Here is a 24,721-nt window from a genome sequence, read left to right on the forward strand (position 1 = left end):
ATGGATTGTTCAGTTTGGAACTGGTATAGGGACTGACGGAAAGAAGGGTTGCAGCCAGAGATGGGAACTTTAAGTGTGAGGCCTTTGGGGGTGATGCCAAATGTCAGACAAGCCTGAGAAAATAAAATATGGGAGTGTAATCTGGCTAGGGCGAAGACATGTTTGCGGAGGGAATGTAAATAAAAGTTAATGGGGTCGTTGTGGAGGTGTTGTGAGGGTGACATGGTATTAGAAGGTGGAAAGTGTAACATGAGGCTGAAATGAAAATAAAAATAAATATAAAAATATATGGGGAGAGATAAAGGTGAACTAGAAAGCAAATGGAGATCTGGGGTGAAAAAAGGCAAAAAAGTGTTGGTTAGAGCTGGGCTATGTTGATCCTGTGGTGAACTTGTGTAGGTAGACAACGATGTGCATAAAGGTTAGGTGGTTGTGTTGCCGCCAAAACACGTTAAAGGGTGGAGAAATTCGGGAAAATTTCGAAAAAAATACGTGTAGATGTATATATAATTACTTGAAATATTAATTTAATGATATGTGAATACTAAGCCCATATTCTAAATTGTACTTTATAAGGCTCAAATATGTTAGAACTTTGTAAAAACATGTAACTGGGTCATTAGAACAATATTAGCAAATAAAATGACTTGGACAGAGAAACTGTAAATATGAGTATAAAAGCCCACAATAAATGAGAAATTATGTACTGAGGACCTACAGTTTTGTTGTAGTGAAAACAAACTAGTGGTGTATATCTGAAGACTTCAAGCTTGGAAATGATAACTACATAGTTTCAGTATCTTCGTGATCTTCGAGAACAAATGTGAATACCTCATACTTACTCAGTTTTCTTGAACACTATCAGAGACAGCACAACCAAACTCACACCGGATTGTGAGATAAGGTCCTGAGGTCTCATTCATTCCTGAAGAACTTTCCACAGGGTAGCCCCCAAGTCCTTCTAAATATTTCAACCTCCAGACCATGACCCATCAGGTCCCACAAGACCATGCTAGATTTTAGAGGTTATATGTGGCAGTTCACAAAAATATATACTGAACTGATAAACAAACTGAGGTAATAAATAATTTATTAAATGTGCAATAATCCCAGAACCATTTCCCATATAGCTTTGGAGCAGAAAAGTATACGTCCAAGATTTCTGTTATAATGTCAAGTATTTTTCACCTGTATAGGTACAAGATTTTTCTCTCTGTTTGTGAAAGTGCACCTCAGACTTATATGCTGCTGCATACTCTGTATGCTTAACCCATCTCTGAAGTGGTTGAAGTCATTCTTCAGTTTTGGAGAATCTTTAATTTCTCATCACTTGTATACACGTGAACAATGTCTTCTACGCTGAGCAGAAGTTAAAAGCTTTTAGGATTAAAACCACACTTTCTGCTGAATATATTGTGTGAACTGTAGTTATGTTTTGGAACAATTATATAATACATTGCTATGAAACACATCTGTCTGTTGGTTTCTTAGTGGTCACTTAGAACCAGAAGTTGCACATTCATAACAATCCCTGACACTACTCCTCTGTGGAACACTTTATATAATGGCACACTCATATTCTAGATTCTTACCAAAACGTAGTATGATAAGAGAATGTTTGTGTAACAGCTAAAAAGAATTAATATTTTAACTGTGTTTTCTTTAAAAACATAACAGTATATTACTATAAAATTGTGCATATTAAAATAAGCTAGACTTGAGATATTAAAAATCCTTTTGCATTTAAATCACTTCATTTAAAAATAGACGACTATTACATTTATTTCAATAATAATGCATCTCATGCACAAGCACCCTTATTATGTGCTTAGTCCTCCTTTCTTCTTATTTATTAAATCAATGAATAGCAATTTTGATACTGCTCCAAAACTGCATTTACACCAATCACTGATGTTTGACATAAACTGCACAAGTTAAAAAAAATAAATGTAAAATCCTTTTAGTTTCATTGGATATCACTCACGCCAAAAACTGCAATATATATTCTGCAGATGCATGTAACATTTGAATTATGTCTTATCTTCATCTCTGAAGTGGTTGAAGTCATTCTTCAGTTTTGGAGAATCCTTAATTTCTCATCACTTGTATACACCAGAATAATGTCTTCTATGCTGGTATAGGTACCAAACATAAGTGCCATTAATCCAAATACACACACCAACACATTTTTCCAAAGTAGCCATTTAAAACGTCCAAGTCCACTATCCCAGACTGTAACAACTTCAATAAGTGCTGGTACCATGATACCAAGTACAGACATGCAAAGAGCACCAATAAGTGAAATGAATGGCCCTATTGTGGGCACTGCAACTGCCAGACCAACTGGAAAAGAACAAAAACAGAAATTAAAATAATAAATCGAAATTTCTAGATTGTGTACTAACAAAATTTTAATTTAGTTCATTTACAATGGCCACATTAGCCACACAGAATCCTATAAGTGAATCAGTCATACCACTTTCCTTTCATTCATTCATTTGACAATTGTGTTTCATAGATCTATTTATGGAGGAGGACATTCAGTGATGTGAAATGAGTTGTGGAGCACTGTAAAATGAATCATTGCCTAAAAACTAAAGTAATAATTCATTATCATTATACCACTTTAAACTATTTGTGCTCCCTCAAGCTAAATTTAATATAATACAACTAAATGGGGAAACCGATACTTTCAAAAGGGACTGTTCTTCAGTTTTACTGAACAACAGTCCTGTATCTTGGGGAACGGGGGAGGGGAGGGGGGGAAACTGGGGTATCTGCTCCAGGCAGCAATTTTAAGGAATGCCGAATTCATATTCTTGAAGAAAATGCCTTGTTTCAGAAAGCGCCTAGCATCTGGTGTACATTGGTCTATCGATTGTTGATTATTGAACACATTCTAAGTTGATATCTGAAAGAAACATAAGTTGATTTTTGAATGTGTGCATAGTGTACGAGGTGTGGCTAGAAAAAAACCGGACTAGTACTGGTGAAACAATAAAACGAATGCAATAAGGCTGAAAGTTGCGTGGCCTGTCACGTGACTCTCGCTCCGCCTACTGCTCGAGTTTCATCTGCCTCCTGCACTCAGTCTGCCTGTGTCGTCTGTTTTAAGTAGTTGACGTTTTGTCTGTGCGTTGGAAAATGTTGAGTGTACAGAAAGAACAGAGTGTTAACATCAAATTTTGTTTCAAACTAGGAAAATCTGCAAGTGAAACGTTTATAAACGTTACAACAAGTGTATGGCGATGATTGTTTATCGCGAACACAAGTGTTTGAGTGGTTTAAACGATTTAAAGATGGCCGCGAAGACACCAGTGATGACACTCGCACTGGCAGACCATTGTCAGCAAAAACTGATGCAAACATTGAAAAAATCGGTAAACTTGTTCGACAAGATCGCCGTTTAACAATCAGAGCAGTGTCTGAGTTAACAGGAGTTGACAAGGAAAGTGTTAGGCAGATTCTTCATGAAAGTTTCAACATCAACAAAGTGTGTTCAAAAATGGTTCCAAAGTGTCTCACAATTGAACAGAAGGAACGCCGAAGAATGATTTGTTCTGACATCCTGGAAAACATTGAAAGTGATCCCACCTTCCTACAAAATGTTATTACTTGCGATGAATCGTGGTTTTTTACTTACGATCCCGAAACTAAACGCCAATCGATGCATTGGAAAACTCCTGGTTCTCCACGACAAAAAAAAGCACGAATGTCAAAATCGAAATTCAAGGCAATGATGATTGTTTTTTTTGACATCAAAGGGATTGTGCACATTGATTGGGTACCAGAGGGACAAACAGTGAATCAGCATTACTACATTAGCATCCTGGCTACCCTACGTGAGTGAGTATGGAGAAAACGGAACGATTTGTGGAGTCATGGATCCTTCACCAAGACAATGCCCCAGCTCACAGTGCGTTGTCAGTGAAGACATTTTTGGCAAAACACAACATTCCCATCTTAGATCATCCACCCTACTCACCTGATTTGGCCCCCTGTGACTTTTTTCTTTTCCCTAAAGTCAAGTCAGCTTTGAAAGGAACTAGATTTGAGACTGTTGAAGCAGTAAAAGAAAAAGCGACGGAAGTAATGTATGGACTTACCGAAAATGATCTGCAGCATTGCTATGAACACTGGAAAATTCGTATGGAGCGGTGTAGAGACCAAGGAGGAGAGTACATTGAAGGAGATAACATGAAATTGTAAATAATTGTAAATAAATGTTTTTTCCAGCATCAGTCCGGTTTTTTTTTAGCCGCACCTCGTACATGATGTCTCCACAAGAGACTTCCTGTCACATCTAGAAATAAAAAAAAAAACTTTCCTGCAGACTAAAAGGGATGGGGCTATATGAGCAGAGTAGAATAAACCCAAATGGGTGAATGCCAATACTGTTTATTTATGTGGCTGATTGGGTGTGTGAATGATCAGCATTGTTACACTTATTAGTGAAATCTGTGGATCCAGACTACTAGAACGGAAATAAATGACTAACAGGTAAGAAAGATTAAGTATTAATCTTCTCATTGTATCCAAGAAAATGAAATTTTGACAGAAAATTTTTGCTAGGTCGCTACACTACTAGGGGCCAGTTGTACAGTCCCTGGTTATTAGCCGCTAAAGTTCTGTTCTTGGAACAGTGATGGAAATGCATTGTATAAACAGGTAATAACGCCTAACCAGAGAATAACTGTGGGATTACTAAACAAGTGATTTTGGCAGGGTTAGTGCAGTTAACTAGATAAAAAGTTTTGACATTGGCAGGAACAGTTATAGAATTAATGATGACAAAATTGTTTGAATGACGAAGTAGAAGGAACAGGGACATTACACAAATTACATGGAAGAATATGATGATTCCAGATTTATATAACATTTTTGTATTACTATGATTTTGATTTCATGCTTGAGAAACTGGAGCATATGAAAGAAATGTGAAACTATTTCCTAACAGTTAAACTTTTACACATTTGATACTGGTACTTCATGATCTGTCATGTCATCTATGTAAATGAGGCAGATAAAAATGACCATATGCACCAAAACAGTCTTGCTTATTTGGCATGTGTTACAATTGCTGCAATATTAGAAAAACCTATTTTGTTTTATCTAGCATATAGTGACAAAATAGACGTAATGAAATCAAGAAACCATTGGTTTAAAATACACAGCTATTAACAAGAATATTTTTTTTGGTTATTATTTTGTACAATATTTAAGTATATTAAATTCCACAAAATGTTCCTCATCCCGTCATTTCTTTTGGTATAGGGGAAGATAAAAGACAGAGACATTGATACAATTAGTAAGCCCCTTCATAATTTTTCTTTGTACATTCCATAGGGAATGTATACCTATGGAATGAGTATAGTGTACTGCGCACTTTTTCAAAATCAAGGCATACTATTGATATAAACCCCTCCAGGCAATTGCAATGTCACCTTGCGAGGAATGATTGTTAGTCAGACTCATGCACAGTGCATATAGTATCAGTAAGCATGCTAGAATGATGCTGATTGTCTACAATTTATAGTAATAGCAAAAGCTGAATATTACATGTATTCATCTTGTTTAATACACGCTTTTACATGTTTGAATTTAAGTAACAGCTATGGTGCAGTACTGTTGTTGCTGCAGATGTAAAGAGAATTATATGAAAGAAGGGCCAGCTACTTTTCATAGGTTTGTACAACAAATGTACACTAATGAGCCAGAATATTATGACCACCAATCTAATATTGATATAAATCCATCCAGGCAATAGCAATGTCACCTGGCGAGGAATGATTGCTAGCCAGACTCATGCACAGTGCATGTAGTATCAGTGAGCATGCTGCCTGTGTGTCAAATGGGGAAGGCATGTGATCTATATGAGTTTGACCAATGGCAGATTGTGATGGCCCAGAGTCTAGGCATGAGCATTTCAGAAACTCCACAACTTGGTGGGAGTGCTGTAGTGAATGTCTTCAACACATGGTGGACCAATGTGAAACCACTTCCAGCCATAGTGGGGCCGGGGGGCCACACCTCACTGCAGATGTCAAATGTTGTAGGCTGGGCAGACTGGTAAAACAGGACAGGCAGTGAATTGTGGTGGATCTAACATCAGACTTTTATGCTGGGCAGAGTACAAGTGTGTCTGAACACACAGTACACCAAACACTCTTAGCAATGGGTCTACACAGCTGACAGCCCATGCAAGTGCCAATATTAACAACACTACTTTGGTAACTAGGACTGAAATGAGCATGAGGCCATTGGAACTGAACATTGGCACAGTGGCAGTGTGTTTCATGGCCTGATGAATCCTGGTACATTCTTCATCATGCTGATGGGAGGTTGTGAATCCATCATCTTCTAGGGGAACAATTCTTTGGCACTTGTACTGCGGGACAGAGATGAGCTACAGAGATGAGCTAAGGACGGCTCTTTATGCTATGGGGAACATTCACATGGGCACCCATGGGTTGAGTGGAGCTCATGCAAGGCACTATTACGGCCAAGGAGTATACACTGGTTGCAGTTCACATACACCCTTCATGATGATCATGTTTCCCAATAGCAGTAACATTTTTCAACAAGGAAATGCACCATATCGCAAGGCCAGGAGTATGATGGAGTGGTTCAAGGAACATGGTGGGAGTTCCAATTGATGTGCTGCCCCCCACCCCTCCCCTCCCCCTGCCTCTCAGTTCACCACATCTCAACTCAATTGAACACGTCTGGGATGTGATTGAACATGACATCAGAGCTCATCGAAACCATTCCACAGAATTTACCCCATTCCACACAATTCATGGGTATTAGGTGATGTGTGTGCAGATATGGTGCCACTTCCCTCTGGTGACCAACCAAGGCCTCATTGGTTCCATGCCATGATGTGTTGCCATTGTTATTCATGCCAAAGGTGGACACACCAGCTATTAGGTAGGTGGTCATAATGTTCTGGCTAATGAGTGATAACCAAATGCCATATTGACATGAGGCACTTTACATGTTGAAAAATATCAAGCCTTGGTATTATAAAGTCTTGCATTGTAGCAATAATTTCTGCAATTTTAAGGCCATGTGTTTATGAGACAAGTGCTAGATCAATTTGAGTAAACTGTCAGTGAGTGTTCACATATTGGTGCTATGTTCACATGCATATAAAGTTTATACACGACAAGCTGTTTACTTTCTTATCATTTAAGCAGGTTCTCAAGCCCTTGTGTGTATCTAAATATTACTGCATCAGACAATTTACAATGTAATGTCATTGTAGAATATTTAATTACAACAGATTTGACAATATGAATCATTGCAATATAAAACCTAAAAAAGATATTGTAAGCTGTCACTTCTTTATTACTCCAGAATTCGAGCACTGATCTTATATTTTTATTTATTTATTTGGTGCATAGTGTATGGTTTCACTTTTATGATGAGATGGAGAAAAAATATCATAGATAATTTACATGTCTATAAAAAGCAGAAGGGTAAATGAGGAAAAACAGAAAATTCACTATAACAATTTCATAGTTCAAAATACATTGTTTTTTGTGACACTTCAGTGCCATCTACAGTGTTCACAATATGAATAAGTGCAACAGAAAAGATAAAAAAAAAAAAAAAAAAAAAAAAAAAAAAAGGTTGGCTGTCACTTCTTAGCCCATTACTGAAGAAACATATATAAAGGGGAATCTGAGCTACAAACTATGGTATAAAAGCACAATACCATAGCTCTTCATATCTTTAAGCCAGCTTCAGTTCCTGATGTTGTTAAGATGTCTGTAAATTGTGTATACAATGTTTCACAGTAGTTCTGAAGCAACAAAGTAAGAATACTGAAAATATGCTATGTGGCATATGGGCTAAAATGTGCTGTCCCAAAATCATGCGACATGAGCTACAGGAGATATCGCAGACAGAATTCTTGTTCTGCACATCCAAATGCTCACTCCTTAGGTATGTATACTCTGTGGTAAATTCTGAAAGGCACTTACTCAGGAACATGTAGTTCTATAAAATTGTGGAAGTTTTATTTATAAGGTTCCAACTGGATTTTATTGTTCTGTATTTAATTAAGCTGACATATCTGGTGAGTCTAACTAAGAAATTAGTTCTGTTGAACACATTTTATTCAAAGAAATATAATTAAAAATAATAATGTTAACAAACCTTTCAGTTTTTGAGATTTTCATCATAAATTTTAATTTAAAGAATAAAAACTGTCCTTTGATAGCATTTAAATTGTAGTTACAAAATATGTGTATGCTTATTGTAATTCATTTTTGACTGGACAAGTTTTGATGATCCTAGAAGTTTTTGTTCTTGTAGCTTCTGGAATCAAATTTTAGCATATGCACAGAAGTGAAAAAAGGGCCAGCAGCAGTTCCTGTAAGTTCAATTGAGTTTGCTGTCTCAGTGTCTCAGTCTGTCAGCATATCTCAGTCTTTGGTAATCATTTTTTGTCTTTAGTATTCAGTGCTTAAGTTCTTATGTATTTTTTTTTATAAAAGTGAAAAATACTGAAATGAAATTTGTAAAGCAAGGGAAATTGAAAACAGAGCCATGAAACAAAATAAAGACAAATGATTACAAGAACAATGTTTCAGTCTGCTTTCAAAAGAACCCACTTCCTACAAGGGAGATGAAGTTTATCATCAGGATTCAACATATGATCTAAAGTGAACATAAGCATTACTTGTAGTAGTTCATTCCAAAATTAAATCTTAAAAGTACCAAAATAATATTATTGTTACTAGAGGTGCACTGAAATCATTTGTGGTTAATGCTTTTTATAAAATGCATATTGGCAGTGTAGTGAAATATTAGACATTTTGTAGTAAAAGAATTCAGTAGAACTATTCAATACATCAACAAAAATACCAGCTTTTGCGACTCTCATGCACATTCCCACAGTCAACTGAAAATAAAACAACTTTGTATGAAAATATGCCTGTTTGAAAGTATTCTCCTTCAGTTTAGAAAATGAATTCCAGCATAACTGGTACCATCAACTTGACTAATCAAGAAACACAAAGAATAAAATTCTCACACATAAAGAACAAGGAAACATGGAAAAGGGCAACCAAAAATATACTTAATGTTTCTTGAGATCATTGAAATAATATATGATTTTTTCTACTTACTACAACGAGTTGCATATTTTCTAAAAGAGGTCATTATTGACTCTCTACATTGATGTATTTATTACCTCACAGGGTATTTAAAGATAGTTGTGTGGAAAATAAATTTAACATACAACATTTCTACCATTAATTCTATTACATTGTATAATGTAACAACAAAAATGGGAAGACTGCCTTACAATCATTAACAATCAATCTCAGTCTTGTCAGATTGCCACTATTTTACATCTGCAAATTTAGCTACAGTTGCCATGTTGTAAAAATCAAATTGTGCTTCACTTCTCTCCTCTCAAAAACTAACACCCTTATTATATTCAAAACCAAGGCTATCTCATTTATTTCACTAGGGGAAAGACAAATACCACCTAAAGGAAAATTAAAGGGACCTTTGGAAAAAAGAGAAGCAGCTCAGATGGAAAACCAGTCCTAAGCAGAAATGGGGAAGTTGAAAGATGGAAGGAGTATACAGAGGGTCTGTACAATACAAATGTACTCGTGAATGTCTCACTACATCATGATTTACCAAGTTGGTCATGTGTGAACTGCAAAATTAGAGTCGCAACAGGAGTTTCATGGAAATATGTACTCATTTCCAGAATGTTGATGTTATAGACATAAACATGTTGGAATGAAGGTTCTATACAGCTCAAATGCATCAGGAAAGGAGCTACTTGCTGATAAATTATTTACTTGTATTTCATGGGTCAATGAAGGACCCAGGGCAAGTGGCAATCGAATGCTAATCACAAAGTATTTTTGGCGAGCAGCAAACAGTAAAGCCATCAATTATGGAGTGGTTTAAACCCAGTAGGCCAGAAAGTAACAGTAAAATAGTAAGACAGATGCAAATTTTGAAATGGTCCAAGCCAATAAGGATGGAGGTGAATGAAGCACAAATTTTGCAAGCTCCAAAAATAACTTCACAACTTGGTCTTCACCAGGAAGATCAAGCCACACTCAACAAATAAACAAAGAATGTTTTAGGCATAACATCACCAGTAGAAGAAAAAGAGGTACCAGCAGCAATAGAAGTAAACACAACAGCCAAGCAGAATCAACAAGGAACAGCAAGCAGATGGAAACTATTGTGTCCATTGTGTCTGAAATAATTTTTAACTGCAGATACAAAGAACAAGAAGCATCCAAGATAAGTGACCCTCTAGAAACAAGTCTAACCTGTATATCATTCATCAAAATACTAGGGGACTTAGCAGCAAAGCAGATCAGCTATCAGTTAATACATCAGCTATCAGTTAATATAAATGACAGAAATTGTATAAACAATGCTTAAATATTATGCTTTACAGAACATCATGTCACAAATGGCATTAACTTAGTACATTTAGATTCTACAACACTGCAAACTACTACTCTAGGGACAAAAATGAAAAAGGTGATCTAGATATTTTTGTTAAAAATAATATCATATTTAGATATATCTAAAAACAAAGATGATGTGACTTACCAAATGAAAGTGCTGGCAGGTCGACAGACACACAAACGAACACAAACATACACACAAAATTCAAGCTTTCGCAACAAACTGTTGCCTCATCAGGAAAGAGGGAAGGAGAGGGAAAGACGAAAGGATGTGGGTTTTAAGGGAGAGGGTAAGGAGTCATTCCAGTCCCGGGAGCGGAAAGACTTACCTTAGGGGGTAAAAAGGACGGGTATACACTCGCACACACACACATATCCATCCACACATATACAGACACAAGCAGACATATTTAAAGACAAAGAGATATATAGATATACAGAAATACTGTTGAGAAAAACTATAGGAAGCCTCTCCAATAGAAGTTACAGTAGATAGCTCCCCAATAATAATATTGGCTATTTACAGGGTATCTGGAGCTAACTTTAGGGTCTTTTTGGTTCGAATAGAATTATTGTTATCTACTTTATTTTCTAAAAATTCTGCGGGATTTTAATGTTGACTTTTTAACTGAAAACATAATCAAATTAGAGAAACAACTTCTGATGAATTCATATAACCTTATTCCAGTAGTGGACTTTCCCACTAGGATCACACCTGAGAGTCAGACTTTGATAGATAGTATATTTATAGATTTAAGTAGGCACTGTAACTTCACTGTCACCTTTGCTTGAATTGACCCTCTGACCACGATGGACAACTCTTCACTCTGAATGACAGTACACCCCTCAAGAAATTAATCTGCACCTGGAAATATATTAGGTCAACAACTAGTGTTGCACTTCAAAATGGTTCAAATGGCTCTGAGCACTATGGGACTCAACTTCTGAGGTCATTAGTCCCCTAGAACTTAGAACTAGTTAAACCTAACTAACCTAAGGACATCACACACATCCATGCCCGAGGCAGGATTCGAACCTGCGACCGTAGCGGTCTCGCGGTTCAGTGTTGCACTGGAAGCCTTTAAACACAGACTCAACCTGATGGACTGGATCCCAGTATACAGGGGAGGTTAATGCTAAATTTGATATAAATGAGTTCTCGGCCATCTTTGAAGAGGTATTCCAAAAAACATTTTTAGAAGCAATACTGGTACATCACCGAACAAACCCTGGATCACAAAGGGAATTAAACAATCATGTAAAAGAAAGAGGGAACTTTACATTGCAGTTAGAGTAATACAAAAATCAAAAGTATTGTATTACAAGCCAGAAATTTATAACTCTCATAACAAAATTAAGATTATTTGGAATAATGTTGGAAGGGAGACAAGGAAACCATAAGAAATTTTGAAGAACTCAAAATTAAAGATGAAGGAAATCTAGTACACAATCCTGAAAACATAGCCAACATTTTCAACAACCACTTCTTGTCAGTTTCATAACAGACAGGCTGTAAGGGTTCTGTTAATGGAGTTCTGAGTCTTATGCAAAAGACTATACTCAAACATATAGGTAAAACTCATATCAGACCTGTCGCAGCATCTGATAGTAAATGAACAATCATCTCTCTTAATAATATGTATTCCACTGAGGTAGATAATATCTATAATAATTTACTGAAACAGAGCTATGCTTCTATTAGTGATGTACTTAGCCACATTTTCAATGTATCCTTCCAACAAGGAACTGTGCCTGACAGACTCAAATATGCTGTTGTAAAATTCCTTTTCAAGAAAGTTGACAAAACTGAAGTCACAAATTACAGATCAGTTTCTCTTTAAACTGCTTTTTCAATTCTTCTAGAAAAGCTTATGTATATGAGAATTTTGGAGCTTCTAGATAAATATAACATTCTGAGGAAAAGTCAGTTTGTTTTCCAAAAGCGTCTGTAAACCGAACAAGCAATTTTTGCTTTCACAAATTAAATTCTGGATTCACTTAATGACAAAATGGTAACAATGAGATTATATTGTGACTTGTCAAAAGCCTTTGACACTGCAAACCACCAAATCATGTTATAGAAAGCAGACCTGTTAGGAATAAGTGGTATAGCAAATAAGTGGTTAGAATCATACTTCAAAGGTAGAAAGCAGAGAGTAGTAATAGATAGTAGTGATGAGATCCATAGTGACCTGGTTTAATCTAATTCGAGAACCATTAAATATGGAGTGCCCCAAGGGTTCATTCTTGGTCTTTTACAATTCCTCATATTTATAAATGACCTACCTCAATATATAAAGCTACACTGCTTTCATACCATTTTTGCAGATGTCACCAACATTATGATTGGTGGTCATACACGTGAAGGTCTTCAAGAATCTGTTAAGAATATTCTTAGTGATTTAATGAAATGGTTTAACATCAATGGAGTCTTGCACTTTTATGAGACTAACTATATTCAGTTCATTGCAAATGCTAAAACTAAGGATTTATTTATTTATTTATACATCAAGTTACTTAGGACCAAATTGAGAAGCAAATCTCCAAGATCATGGACTGTTTCAGTACATGAAAGTACAACATAAAATAAATAAAAGATAAAAATAAAATATTTATGAACCCGAAAAAAGTCAATCCATAAGTTTAAGTAAATGCAATCAACAATGCAACAAGAATCAGCTTAATTTTTCAAAGAACTCTTTGACAGAATAGAAGGAGGGACCCACGAGTAAACTCTTCAGTTTTGATTTGAAAGTGAGTGGATTACTGCAAAGATTTTTGAATTTGAGTGGCAGCTTGTTGAAAATGGATGTACCAGTATACTGCACACCTTTCTGCACAAGGGTTAAGGAAGTCTAATCCAAATGCAGGGTTGATTTCTGCCGAGTATGAACTGAGTGAAAGCTGCTTATTCTTTGGAATAAGCTAATATTGTTAACAAGAAATGACAGTAAGGAATATATATATTTAGAGGCCAATGTCAAAATACCCAGACTTGTGAACAGGGGTCGACAAGAGGTTTATGAACTTACTGCACTTATTGCCCGAACTGCCCATTTCTGAGCCAAAAATATTCTTTTAGAATGGGAAGAGTTACCCCAAAATACAATAACATACACTATAAGTGAATGAAAAAAAGCAAAGTAGACTAATTTTTGTGTTGAATGATCACTCACTTCAGATACTATTCAAATAGTAAAAATGGCAGCATTAAGTCTTTGGGCTTTCCAGGACAGTTTACTATCCTTCTAAACACCTAGAAGTTCGAACTGTTCAGTTTCACTGATCATATGAAATTAAAATGACAGGTTTGGTTGAATTGTGTGTTAGAAACTGTAAAAGCTGAGTCTTATTGTGATTTACCATTAGTTTATTTTCTACAAGCCATGAACATAGGTCATGAACTGCACTATTTGAAACCGAGCCAATGTTGCACACAACATCCTTTACTACCAAGCTAGTGTCATCAGCAAACAGAAATAGAATAACCTGTAATACTAGAGGCATATAATTTATATAAATAAGGAACAGGAGTGGCCATTCAGCATTGTGAATAATGACCTTTTGTTGTCTGTTGCTAAAGTTAAGAGGTGAACCAATTATGAGTTACTCCCCGTATTCTGTAATGGTCCAACTTCTGGAGCAACAATTTGTGATCAACACAATCAAACACCTTAGTTAAATAAAAAAATATGCCTAGCATTCGAAACCTTTTGTTTAACCCATCCAGTGCCTCAAAGAAAAAACAGAATATAGCATTTTCAGTTGTTAAATTACTTCTAAAGCCAAACTGTGCATTTGATAACAAATCATGTGATATAAAATGATGAATTATCCTTACATACACAGCCTTTTCAATAACTTTAACAAACACTGATGGCATAGAAATAAATCTAAAATTATCTACATTATCCCTTTCTCCCTCTTTATAAAGTGGCTTTACTATTGAGTACTTTAATTGTTCAGGAAACTGACCCTTCCTTAAGGAAAAATTGCAAATATGGCTAAATACAGGGCTAACATGTGCAGTACAGTACTTTAATATTCTGCCAGGCACTCCTTCATAACCATGAGAGTCCTTAGTCTTCAGTGATTTAATTAATGACTCAATCTCCCCCTTGTCTTTATCACAAAGGAGAATTTCAGACATCAATCTTGGAAAGGCATATGCCAAGAAAGTTATATGATTCCCTGTAAAAACTAAATTTGTATTTAATTCATCAGCAATGCCCAGAAAATGACTGTTAAATACTGAACATATATCTACGAGGGTCACTCCAAAATAAATGCAAACCATTTTTTTAAAAATCCATCTTTTATTCCACATATTTGAAAGTTTTACGTGTGTAGGTATGTCCTTTAGGAACAATATTTTCATTTCTCCACATAAATTCCATCCTTCTCAACTGCGTTATGCCATCTTGGAACCAGCACCTGTATACCCACTAAAATTCTAGACCAACCTGTTGGAGCCACTGTTTCGCAGTGTGCAAAAGGGAGTCATCATCTTCAAACCTTGTTCCACAAAGAGTGTCTTTCACTTTCCCAGAGAGATGATAGTCACATGGAACCATGTCAGGACTGTAAGGCAGGTTTTTCAGTGTTGTCCATCCAAGTTTTGTGATCACTTCCATGTGGCCATGCATTGTCGTGCAACAGCAAAACATCCTGCTTTTGCCGATGTGGTCAAACACGATTCAGTCGAGTTTGAAGTTTCTTCAGTGTTGTCACATATGCATCAGAATTTATGGTGGTTCCACTTGGCATGATGTCCACAAGCAAGAGTCCTTTGGAATCAAAAAACACCGTAGCCATAACTTTTCCAGCAGAAGGTTTGGTTTTGATTTTTTTTTCTTGGGTGAATTTGCATGATGCCACTCCATTTGTTGCCTCTTCGTCTCTGGTGAAAAATGATGGGGCCATGTTTCATCATCTGTCACAATTCTTCCAAGAAATTCATTTCCACCATTCTCACACTGTTCCAAAAGTTCGCTGCATATCATTTTTCTTGTTTCTTTGTGAGCCACTGTCAACATCCTGGGAACCCACCTGGCACAAACTTTTTTTAACGCCAAACTTTCAGCATTCTGCAAACACTTCCTTCCCCTATCCCAACATAGCATGACAATTTGTTCACTGTGATGCGTCTGTCAGCAGTCACCAATTTATTAACTCTTTGCACATTGTGTGCAGTACGAGGCCTGCCACTGCGAGGACAATCCTCAATATTGCCGTGCCTGCTTTCATCACGTAACCTGCTTGCCCACCAACTAACTGTACTGCGATCAACAGCAGCATCTCCATACACCTTTTCCAACCTCTTGTGGATGTTTCCCACTGTCTCATTTTCACAGCACAGCACGCCAAGTGTAGCAGCCATTTTGAAGACATGCTGCGACGGCACCACTCATGGGAACAGGTTGAACTAAGTTTGAAAACAAGCGGGAAGGACGTATCTACACACTGTAAAACTTTCACACATGCAGAATGAAAACTTATATTATGAACTGACTTTACATCGTCGACCTTGTGCTGCTGACCAAACACTTCCTTCACAACTGACCATATGGTTTCAATTTTACCCTGTGAATTAGCTATTCTATTTGCATATCACATACTCTCTGCCTTCCTAATAACATTTTTAAGCATCTTACAATACTCTTTGTAATGGCCTACTGCAGCTTGATTGTTACTACTTCTAACATTTTGATATAATTCCTGCTTTGTTCTACATGATATCCTTATCCAACTAATCAGCCACCCAGGCTGCCTATTACTGCTAGTACCCCATTTAGAATGTTCTAATGGAAAGCAGCTCTCAAACAACATGAGAAATGTGTTATAGAAAGCATTATATTTATCATCTATGTTATCAGCACTATAAACATCCTGCCACTCTTGTTCCTTGACAACTCTTAAAAAACCCTCTGTTGCTGTTGGATTAACTTCCCTACATAATTTGTAATTATATGTGACATTTGTTTGACTACTAAAGCCTTTCAGTGTTAAAAATTGTGCATCATGGTCTGAAAGGCCATTCACCCTTTTACTAATAGAATGCCCATCTAGTAACGAAGAATGAATAAAAATATGTCTATGGCTTTGCTACTGTTCCCCTGCACCCCAGTAGAGCAGAGGAGGAGTTAGATAACTGTGAAGTGTGGGACAATCGATAAAAAAAAAAAACTCTCAGGTGTTGTAATTGACTGCAAGGTATACTGGTCTCATCATGTAATAAATTTTCAGAAGAGACTTAGCTCATTGATTTTTGCCCTACACATTCTCTCCAAGAGTGGAAATATAGACACAATGAAAGTAACATACTATGGATATTTCCATTCTCTTATAACATATGGTATTATATTTTGGAGAAATCAAGCACTAACAAAGGAAATAGTCTTGGCCCAAAAATGCATTGTAAGAATAATGAGCAGCATATACTCTAGATGTAGTTGCAGACATCTTTTCCTGAAACTAAAAATTCTAACTGTTACTTCCCAATACATATTTTCTCTTACATGTTTCAACAGCAAAAATGCTGAGTTTTATAAATGAAATAGTGAATACATGGACATGATACTAGGAGAAGGCACAGTTACCATGATGATTGTAAAAACATGACTACAGTGCAAAATGGTGTGCAGTTCTCTGGTGCAAAAGTTTTTAATGATCTCCCTCCAGATATTAAAAGCAAATTTGATAACTAGTGCTCTTTTAGGGAGCATCTGAAGCAGTTTCTGCTGGAAATGTCATATTAACATTTGGAAGAGTTTTTTAGCCACAATGAAAAAATTTAATATATCTGTGGAACAGAAATTTTGAGTTTGATATACCATAGTGTAAGTTTGAGCAATGCATGCATATGTAACATTGATAGTTACTTTCATTGGTTTTGTATTTGTTTTTCGCTTTCTGTGTCTAATGTTTGCTGTAATCTGTCAGTCTTACAACACATGCATAATGCAAACATGGAGTATTACTTTTGTATTATTGACTGCTTTAATACTAACTACGTATAGATTGTTTTCTGACACATTCTATATCCTTATGAGTTTATCACAGTTGGATCAATGGAGTAAGAATGAATAAATAAAAAGGGAGATAAACTTAAAGGCAATATTATGGGAAAGGAAGGGGACATAGATGAAGATGCAATGGGATATATGATACTGCGAGAAGAACTTTACACATTATTGAAAGACGTAAGTTGAAACAAGGCCCAAGTAGTAGATGAGATTCTGTCAGAACTACTGATAGCCTTGGAAGAGCCATCCATGGCAAACTCTCTATTTATTGTGCAAGATGTATTAGGCCAGTGAAATACAGTTAGACTTCAAGAAGAATGTAGAAATTTCAATTCCAAAGAAAGTAGTTGTTGATAGATGCAAAAATTACCAAGCTATCAGGGTAATATGTCATGGTTTCAAAATACTAACATGAATTCTTTATAGAAGAATGGAAAAACTGGTAGAAGCTGATCGTAGGTTAAGATCAGTTTGCATTCCAGAAAAATGTAAGAACATGTGAAGCAATACTGACCTTACAATTTACCTTAAAAGATAGGTCAAGGAAAGGCAAACCTACATTTATAGCATTTGTAGATTTAGAGAAACTTTTTGACAAGGTCAAGGAAAGGCAAACCTACATTTATAGCATTTGTAGATTTAGAGAAACTTTTTGACAATGTTGACTGGAATACTCTCTTTGAAATTCTGAAGGTAGCAAGGGTAAAATACAGGGAACAAAAGGCTTTTTACAGCTCTCACAGCAACCAGATGGCAGTCATAAGTGTTGAGGCACATGGTTGAGAAGGGAGTAAGACAGGGTTGTAGCCTATCCCAGGTGTTATTCAGTCTGTACATTGAGCAAGATGTAAAGGAAACCAAAGAAAAATTTGGAATAGGAATTGAAGTCCATGGAGAAGAAACAAAAACCTTTGATGTTTTCTGATGACATTGTAATTCCCTCAGAGACAGCTAAGGACTTGGAAGAAAGTTGAATGGAATGAACAGTGTCTTGAAAGGAGAATATAAGATGAACATCACTAAAATTTAAACAAGATGATGGAATGTATTCAAATTAAATCAGGTGATGATGAGGAAATTACATTAGGAAATGAGACACTTAAAGCAGTAGATTAGTTTTGCTACTTGGGCAGCAAAATAACTGGCGATGGCTAAAGTAGAGGGGATATCAAGTGTACACAGGGAATGGCAAAAAAAGCATTTCAGAAAAATAGAAATTTGTTAACATCTAGATTAGACTTAGGTGTTAGGAAGTCTTTTCTGGAGGCATTTTTCTGGAGTGTAGCTATGTATGGAAGTGAAACATGGATGATAAACAGTTTAGACAAGAAGAGAATAGACTCTTTTGAAATAGGGTACAACAAAATAATTGGCACAGCTTGACTAAAAGAAGGGATTGGTTGACAGTACATATTCTGAGACATCAAGGGATCATAAATTTAGTACTCGAGAGAAGTTTGAGAGGTAAAAATTATAGAGGGAGACTGAAAGATGAAAACAGTATGCAGATTCAGAAGGCTGTAGGATGCAGTAGTTACCCAGAGATTAAGAAGCTTAAACAGGATAATATAGCATGAAGAACTGCATCAAACCAGTCTTTTGACTGAAGACCACAACAACAACAGCATTACTAGTTTCACATTATTTTAATATTACTGAGCACTAGAATGAAAAATATGTTCTTCAAATTCCACAAAGAAGGTTAATAACAATAACATCCAAATATATACAGTTATCTTCATAATTATCTCATCTCAGAGACACTTCACTACCAATCCACTCTTCCATAAAATTTTAACAATGCAAAATCCAGGATCGAAGTTGCGACTCAGTGTCTCTGCTATATGGTGAATAGCAACTTTCCTTTTCATAATATTCTTCAACAAAGTTTAAAATAGTCATGTCCTCATAAACTACAGCAACCACAGATTAATCATTTTGCATGCAAGGTTTACAATAATATACTGGTCAAATTTTAGACTTCATCAAGAAAAGTATCATAAATAATGCAACAGAAATGACTATTTAAATAGTCCCAAACTGATGTTTGGCTGCACAAGAAATATGAACAAAATTAAGAAAAGGACTACCTGTGCACATTAACTCACTTGCAAATCTCTCACTTTTCATTTCATTTATCTACTCATGAGGCATGGCATTACGCTAAAAAAAACTGAACTTACACAAATAATATAAAAATATGTCTAATCAGAAAAAATATTTTAAAAAAACGTATTTCAAGTAATATTTACAGATTTCTTATAGAATTTCACATCTTCTCCATGCCTTTTGGCAAAATCTTTTTAGTCTTTGGACAGTCATGACATTAAGAGTTCAGACTGGCTTTCTCTGACAACAGTTAAGATCTCCTATTTCCAAACAGATTTCTGGAGATTTTTCCTTTTCCTTAACAAGAACCAAATCTCCAACTGCAGAGCCTACAGGTTTTATCCTTTGATAACGTCTCTTTGTTCTGGCTTCTGTTTGTTTGTGATCGTTTATTCTTAGCTGACCTTTCATTTCAAACACACTGAGACCATCTCTAGGTGGAAACTGTACTTTCTTGGTTAACAAATTTGGTACCTGATCCTTCTTCATTACTTCACATAGCTTAAATACAGTGTCTTATGTGTTGTACTGTTCATCAGATCTTCAAAGTCTGTGAAATAATTCTTCCAGGAATTGTACTTTGCACTGCAAGGAGTCCAGAAAAATGTCTAATCTCATTCATAAATCTTACTTCAGGGTTAATAGCTGGTTGGTAAGGTGAAAAATATTTTATTGCTACTTTATAGTATTCAATTACTTGTTTAAAAATCCATGAATTAAACTGAACACTGTTGTCAGGTAGAACTACTCTAGAAAATCCAACACTATAAAATAATCCCTTTCCATTTTTCTCCAAACCTTCTTAACAGTAACTCTCCTTAAACCATAAAACATCACAAAATTTGGAAATACATGATGTATAAGTAACATATATTTCCCGTTACTCTTTGTAGCAGATAGGAGGCTATATAAATCCATTGGTGCAAATTTAAAAACATTTTTTTGTAAAATGTTCAACATTAACCATTTACTATTAAAGTTGCTCACCTTCACCTTTGGCATTTATCACAACATCACACTCATTTATTTTCGTGATCATTTTGTTGCAAATTGCTGTTTCCTTCAACTTTTCTAACAGTTTTCAGCCCAAAAAATTTTTCTGCTCAGTGATTCCTCCTGTCTTCTTCTAAATAAAAACCACATGATGCACCACATAAAATGTTTCTACTTTCTCACAGCCTGACTTTTCTAATTAAGATTTAGCTAAATCTCAAAAATTAATTTTCATTTTGGAATATTCATAATAGTTTACTAACTTCTATTACTTTCATTTCACATTTAATTCCCTTCAAAAAGTGCGTTGTTAGATGTTCATGTATTTGTGTTTCCTTTCTGATTTCTTTTAAACCTGAAGGTAAACTTGACAAAGCATCTACTAGTTCATTGTCTGATCTTTTGATGTGACTGATTTCAATATCAAACTGCTGAATAAATGATAACCATATTATTAATTGTCTGTGGTTCAGTGTGCAACTCATAAGGAAAGTTAAGGATCTATGGTCTGTAAATATTATCATTTTGTGACCAAAGAGATAATATTTAACTCTTTATGGTATTGTACCCTCAATTATCAAAGTCTTGTAGAATGGCTCTAAATTAATTTCCAGGAATTGTGCTAATGGTGTACACTATAGAAATTTTCAAGTAATTTGGCTTTTTCTACACTTGTTATCACCATAAACATAATGATGACTGGGTTCAATTTCAAATCAAACATTAATTGCAAGTAGGTACCATCACTCTACTACACAAAAATGATCTTAACAATATATTCATATTATGAAGTCACAGTCCTTCCTCAGCACAGCATTAACAGAAGACAGTGGCTGTATACAAGCAGTATTGAAACAATGCACACATTCAAAACAAGTTTGTACAAAGTAATGCTTTACCAAAGTTAATATGTTGAGTCACACATACATCTTGAACAATACTGGTAGCTGATTATTTTACAGTGCAATGTTACAAACTTGGACTCTCATGAATATGTTACAGAGGTGTTACTTGATTGCTTGCCAGTCACAGATTGACTATTTTGGGATGGGGTAAGATGTATAAAGATTGACATATGAGTATATTATGACTTTGTAAACTCTATTTTGTTATAAAAATGGTTATGTTAGATATTGCTAATTCAAATGGACTGCATGTTTTGACAGTAACCTTGTTTACAAAATATTTGGTGGCTTACGAAAACACAAAAGTTCATGGAATCATCTTATGCATCTGCATGGGGAATAATTCATTTACAAGTGCAGGTGACATATTTAGATTTATAATCATTTACACCGATTTTATCTAATTCTTAGTGAATGGCTTAATTGCTTTGTGAGTGGCATCAATTGGTCCAGGAAATTTAGAGCAACAAAATCTTAGTGAGAAGAGTTGAAATCTAACAAGCACGAAGGATAATGTGCCATGAAAAATCTAGGTATGTTTGAAATTTCACATTAATTAACTGTTAATTAATTTCAGGGAAATCAAACTATATTACTATAAAGTCTGGTAGTTGATCTTTCTAGTGGGCATTATCATCTTTATCAAATCTATCTGCTAGCTAAAAATGATTTCCCCACTTTGTAAATTGGTAGAATTTTGGAAGTTAAAAAAAAATTAATTTCATCTTACCAGCCAGCTTGACTGAAACAGTAATTGGAATAATGAAGCTGAATGGAATCTGATCTAATTAATAACTGCTTAGATTCATGCAGACACCATGTATACATGTTACAGAAAATCAAATCACAGTCAAAGAAAGAAATTAATGATTAGTAGAGGAGTAATTATTAGCAGGGCCATAGTGCTTAGAAGGAGAAGTGCCATTATTTCTGTTTCCATAATGGTAGTTGCTGCGCCCAATGACAGACTGTGCAGCAGTCACTTGTGTGTAGCTGAAGTAGATGTCTAACAGTGCAGCTTGTTGTTGTGTTTGGTTGTGTTTTGTGATGTGAAAGAACTTTTTATCAAAAACAACAGTGGACTAATATTTTCATGTGTGTTTGTAGACTTTTTCTGCAGAACTAATCCTGAGAATTTTAGCGGCAGTGGAAACAATGAGAGATATGAATACCATAATGTGCTCAAGTCTAGAATCCAAATAATTCACTCTATGAAAATTCCCCTTCGTACAAAATATTAAATGACTTTTATGAAACCTTTTGCTCAGAAAACAACACATTTTCTCAAGGAGACCAATGGAATCTCTGTAATGCTAAAGAGTACATTGGAAGTTTCTCAGTATTTATGGTCTTGTGGGTTTTTATGGCTATAGTGACAGTCCACACACCAAAAATTCCAACTTATTACGATAAGGCACTTTTATTACGGTTCTTATATTTACAGAAACACAAGAAAAACAATGCACAATTTCACGACACATGTATCACTAGTCAAGACGCAGACGGGACTGCCAAAGAAGCTCGAGTCCCCAAAGACCTTTTACTCTGCGCTTCACCGGTGAAGTTACTGGCAGTCAACTGTCGCCACAGAGCCGCCCCCCCCCCCCCCCCCCCCAGGAGTGCGGAGCACTGGGGAACGGACATGGGCGTCTTCCTGTGTAGTGGTGTTGTGGGATGCTCGCTGGTTGATAGCAGCGTGTGCTAAGTGTCCATACTGTCTGTGCAGGGTGGACTAGCACTCGTATAGTCCGCCATCCAGTGGGGGGGGGGGGGGGGGGGGCAGACTGGTCGACCTGCGCGTGTGAACTGGACGGGCACAGGAGATGATATTGCAGTACCGGCGGAGAGGGGGATGCGGATCTTGAGCATCCCGTCGGTGCTGAACGTTGCGGTTATGGCAGCCGTATCCACCTCATTTGGGATAGGGACTGTGCACAGGATGGTGATGTGTGACGTGGGTGTGGACCCACGTGAAGTGTCCCCTATGTGGAGGACGGAGATGGATCCCTCGTGGAGCTGCAAGGAAAGCTCGTCGCGTTGGCACTCAGAGGCGTTGATTGCGATGCAAATTTCGTCGACAGTGGATGTAGGGTGCACTAGGGGGGGGGGGGGGGGGGGGGGGGCGAAAAGTAACGTAGTTCAGGAGAAACATTGGAACACTCTGTGGAGGTATTGGGTACCAACACTTGGGACGGTGTAATGTCACACGCAACATGAGGTTGAGCCTGAGGTTGTGGATTGTTACACGCAGTGCCTGTTTGGAACGAGGGTAGCATATCATCGTACGCAACCGCTGAGTTGCCCTCGGGTGTAGGCTCGGTGCACATACGATCATGGTGGGATGCAGGAGGGTGGGTGGTCTGTGTGGGATCGGGGTCGTCACCATCTGATGGAAGAACACTCGACTCGGGGGGGTGTGTTACAGATTCTTCGATCGTCCAGGCTGGTTTCACGCGTTGGAGGGAAACTGTCTGCCGGCGACGACTGACGAGAATGTCCATAGTATTGTCCCTGCGAGACACTACTCGATGTGGGCCAGAGTAGGGTGGTTGTAATGCCGGTTTGACCGTGTCATCCCGTAACATAACAAACTCACAAGAGTCCAGTGCCGCATGCCTGAACACGCGAGGGCGGGTATGTGGCCATGGAGGAGGCGTGTGGATCGCGGCTATGTGTGTCCGGACCCATTCAACTAGCATGGGGAGGTCGGACAGGTTGGCGATTGCTTCGTCGTTGACGAACTCTGCAGGGAGGACTAGGGTCTCGCCATACAGGAGCTCTGCGAATGAAGCCTGGAGGTCTGTCTTGTAAGCCGTGCGTATTTCTAGCATAACCCAGGGAAGGGCATCGCACCACTCACCACCATGGCACATGAGTGCCGCTTTCAGCGTTCTGTGCCAGCGATCGACCAGTCCATTGCTCTGGGGGTGGTAAGCCGTAGTGCGGAATCTATCCACCCCACAGAGGACGCAGAGTTTGTTAAACAGCAGGGATTCAAACTGTCTTCCCTGGTCGGTGGTGATGGATGTAGGACAGCCAAATCGAGCTATCCAGGAGGATACAAATGCGCGTACTACGGAATCTGCTGTGATGTCCTGCAGGGGGATTGCCTCCACCCAACGTGTAACGCGATCAATGCCGGACAGGATATACCTGAAACCATCCGACATGGGTAATGGTCCTACGAGATCCACATGTACATGACGGAAGCAGCCTTTAGGGATGTCGAATT

General features: G+C 37.0%; 1 protein-coding gene across 1 annotated transcript in view; it reads right to left on the bottom strand.

The window, feature by feature from the left end:
* Positions 1–2,071: 2,071 nt before the first annotated feature.
* LOC126096660 (proton-coupled amino acid transporter-like protein pathetic) overlaps positions 2,072–24,721 on the bottom strand; it is a 177,939-nt gene continuing 155,289 nt past the window's right edge. The window contains exon 8 of the mRNA XM_049910589.1: positions 2,072–2,343. Within this exon, the coding sequence (XP_049766546.1) occupies positions 2,072–2,343 (272 nt within the window). The remainder of the gene's footprint in view (positions 2,344–24,721) is intronic.

This window comes from Schistocerca cancellata, chromosome 1 (genome assembly GCF_023864275.1).
Source record: "Schistocerca cancellata isolate TAMUIC-IGC-003103 chromosome 1, iqSchCanc2.1, whole genome shotgun sequence".
Lineage (NCBI taxonomy): Eukaryota > Metazoa > Arthropoda > Insecta > Orthoptera > Acrididae > Schistocerca > Schistocerca cancellata.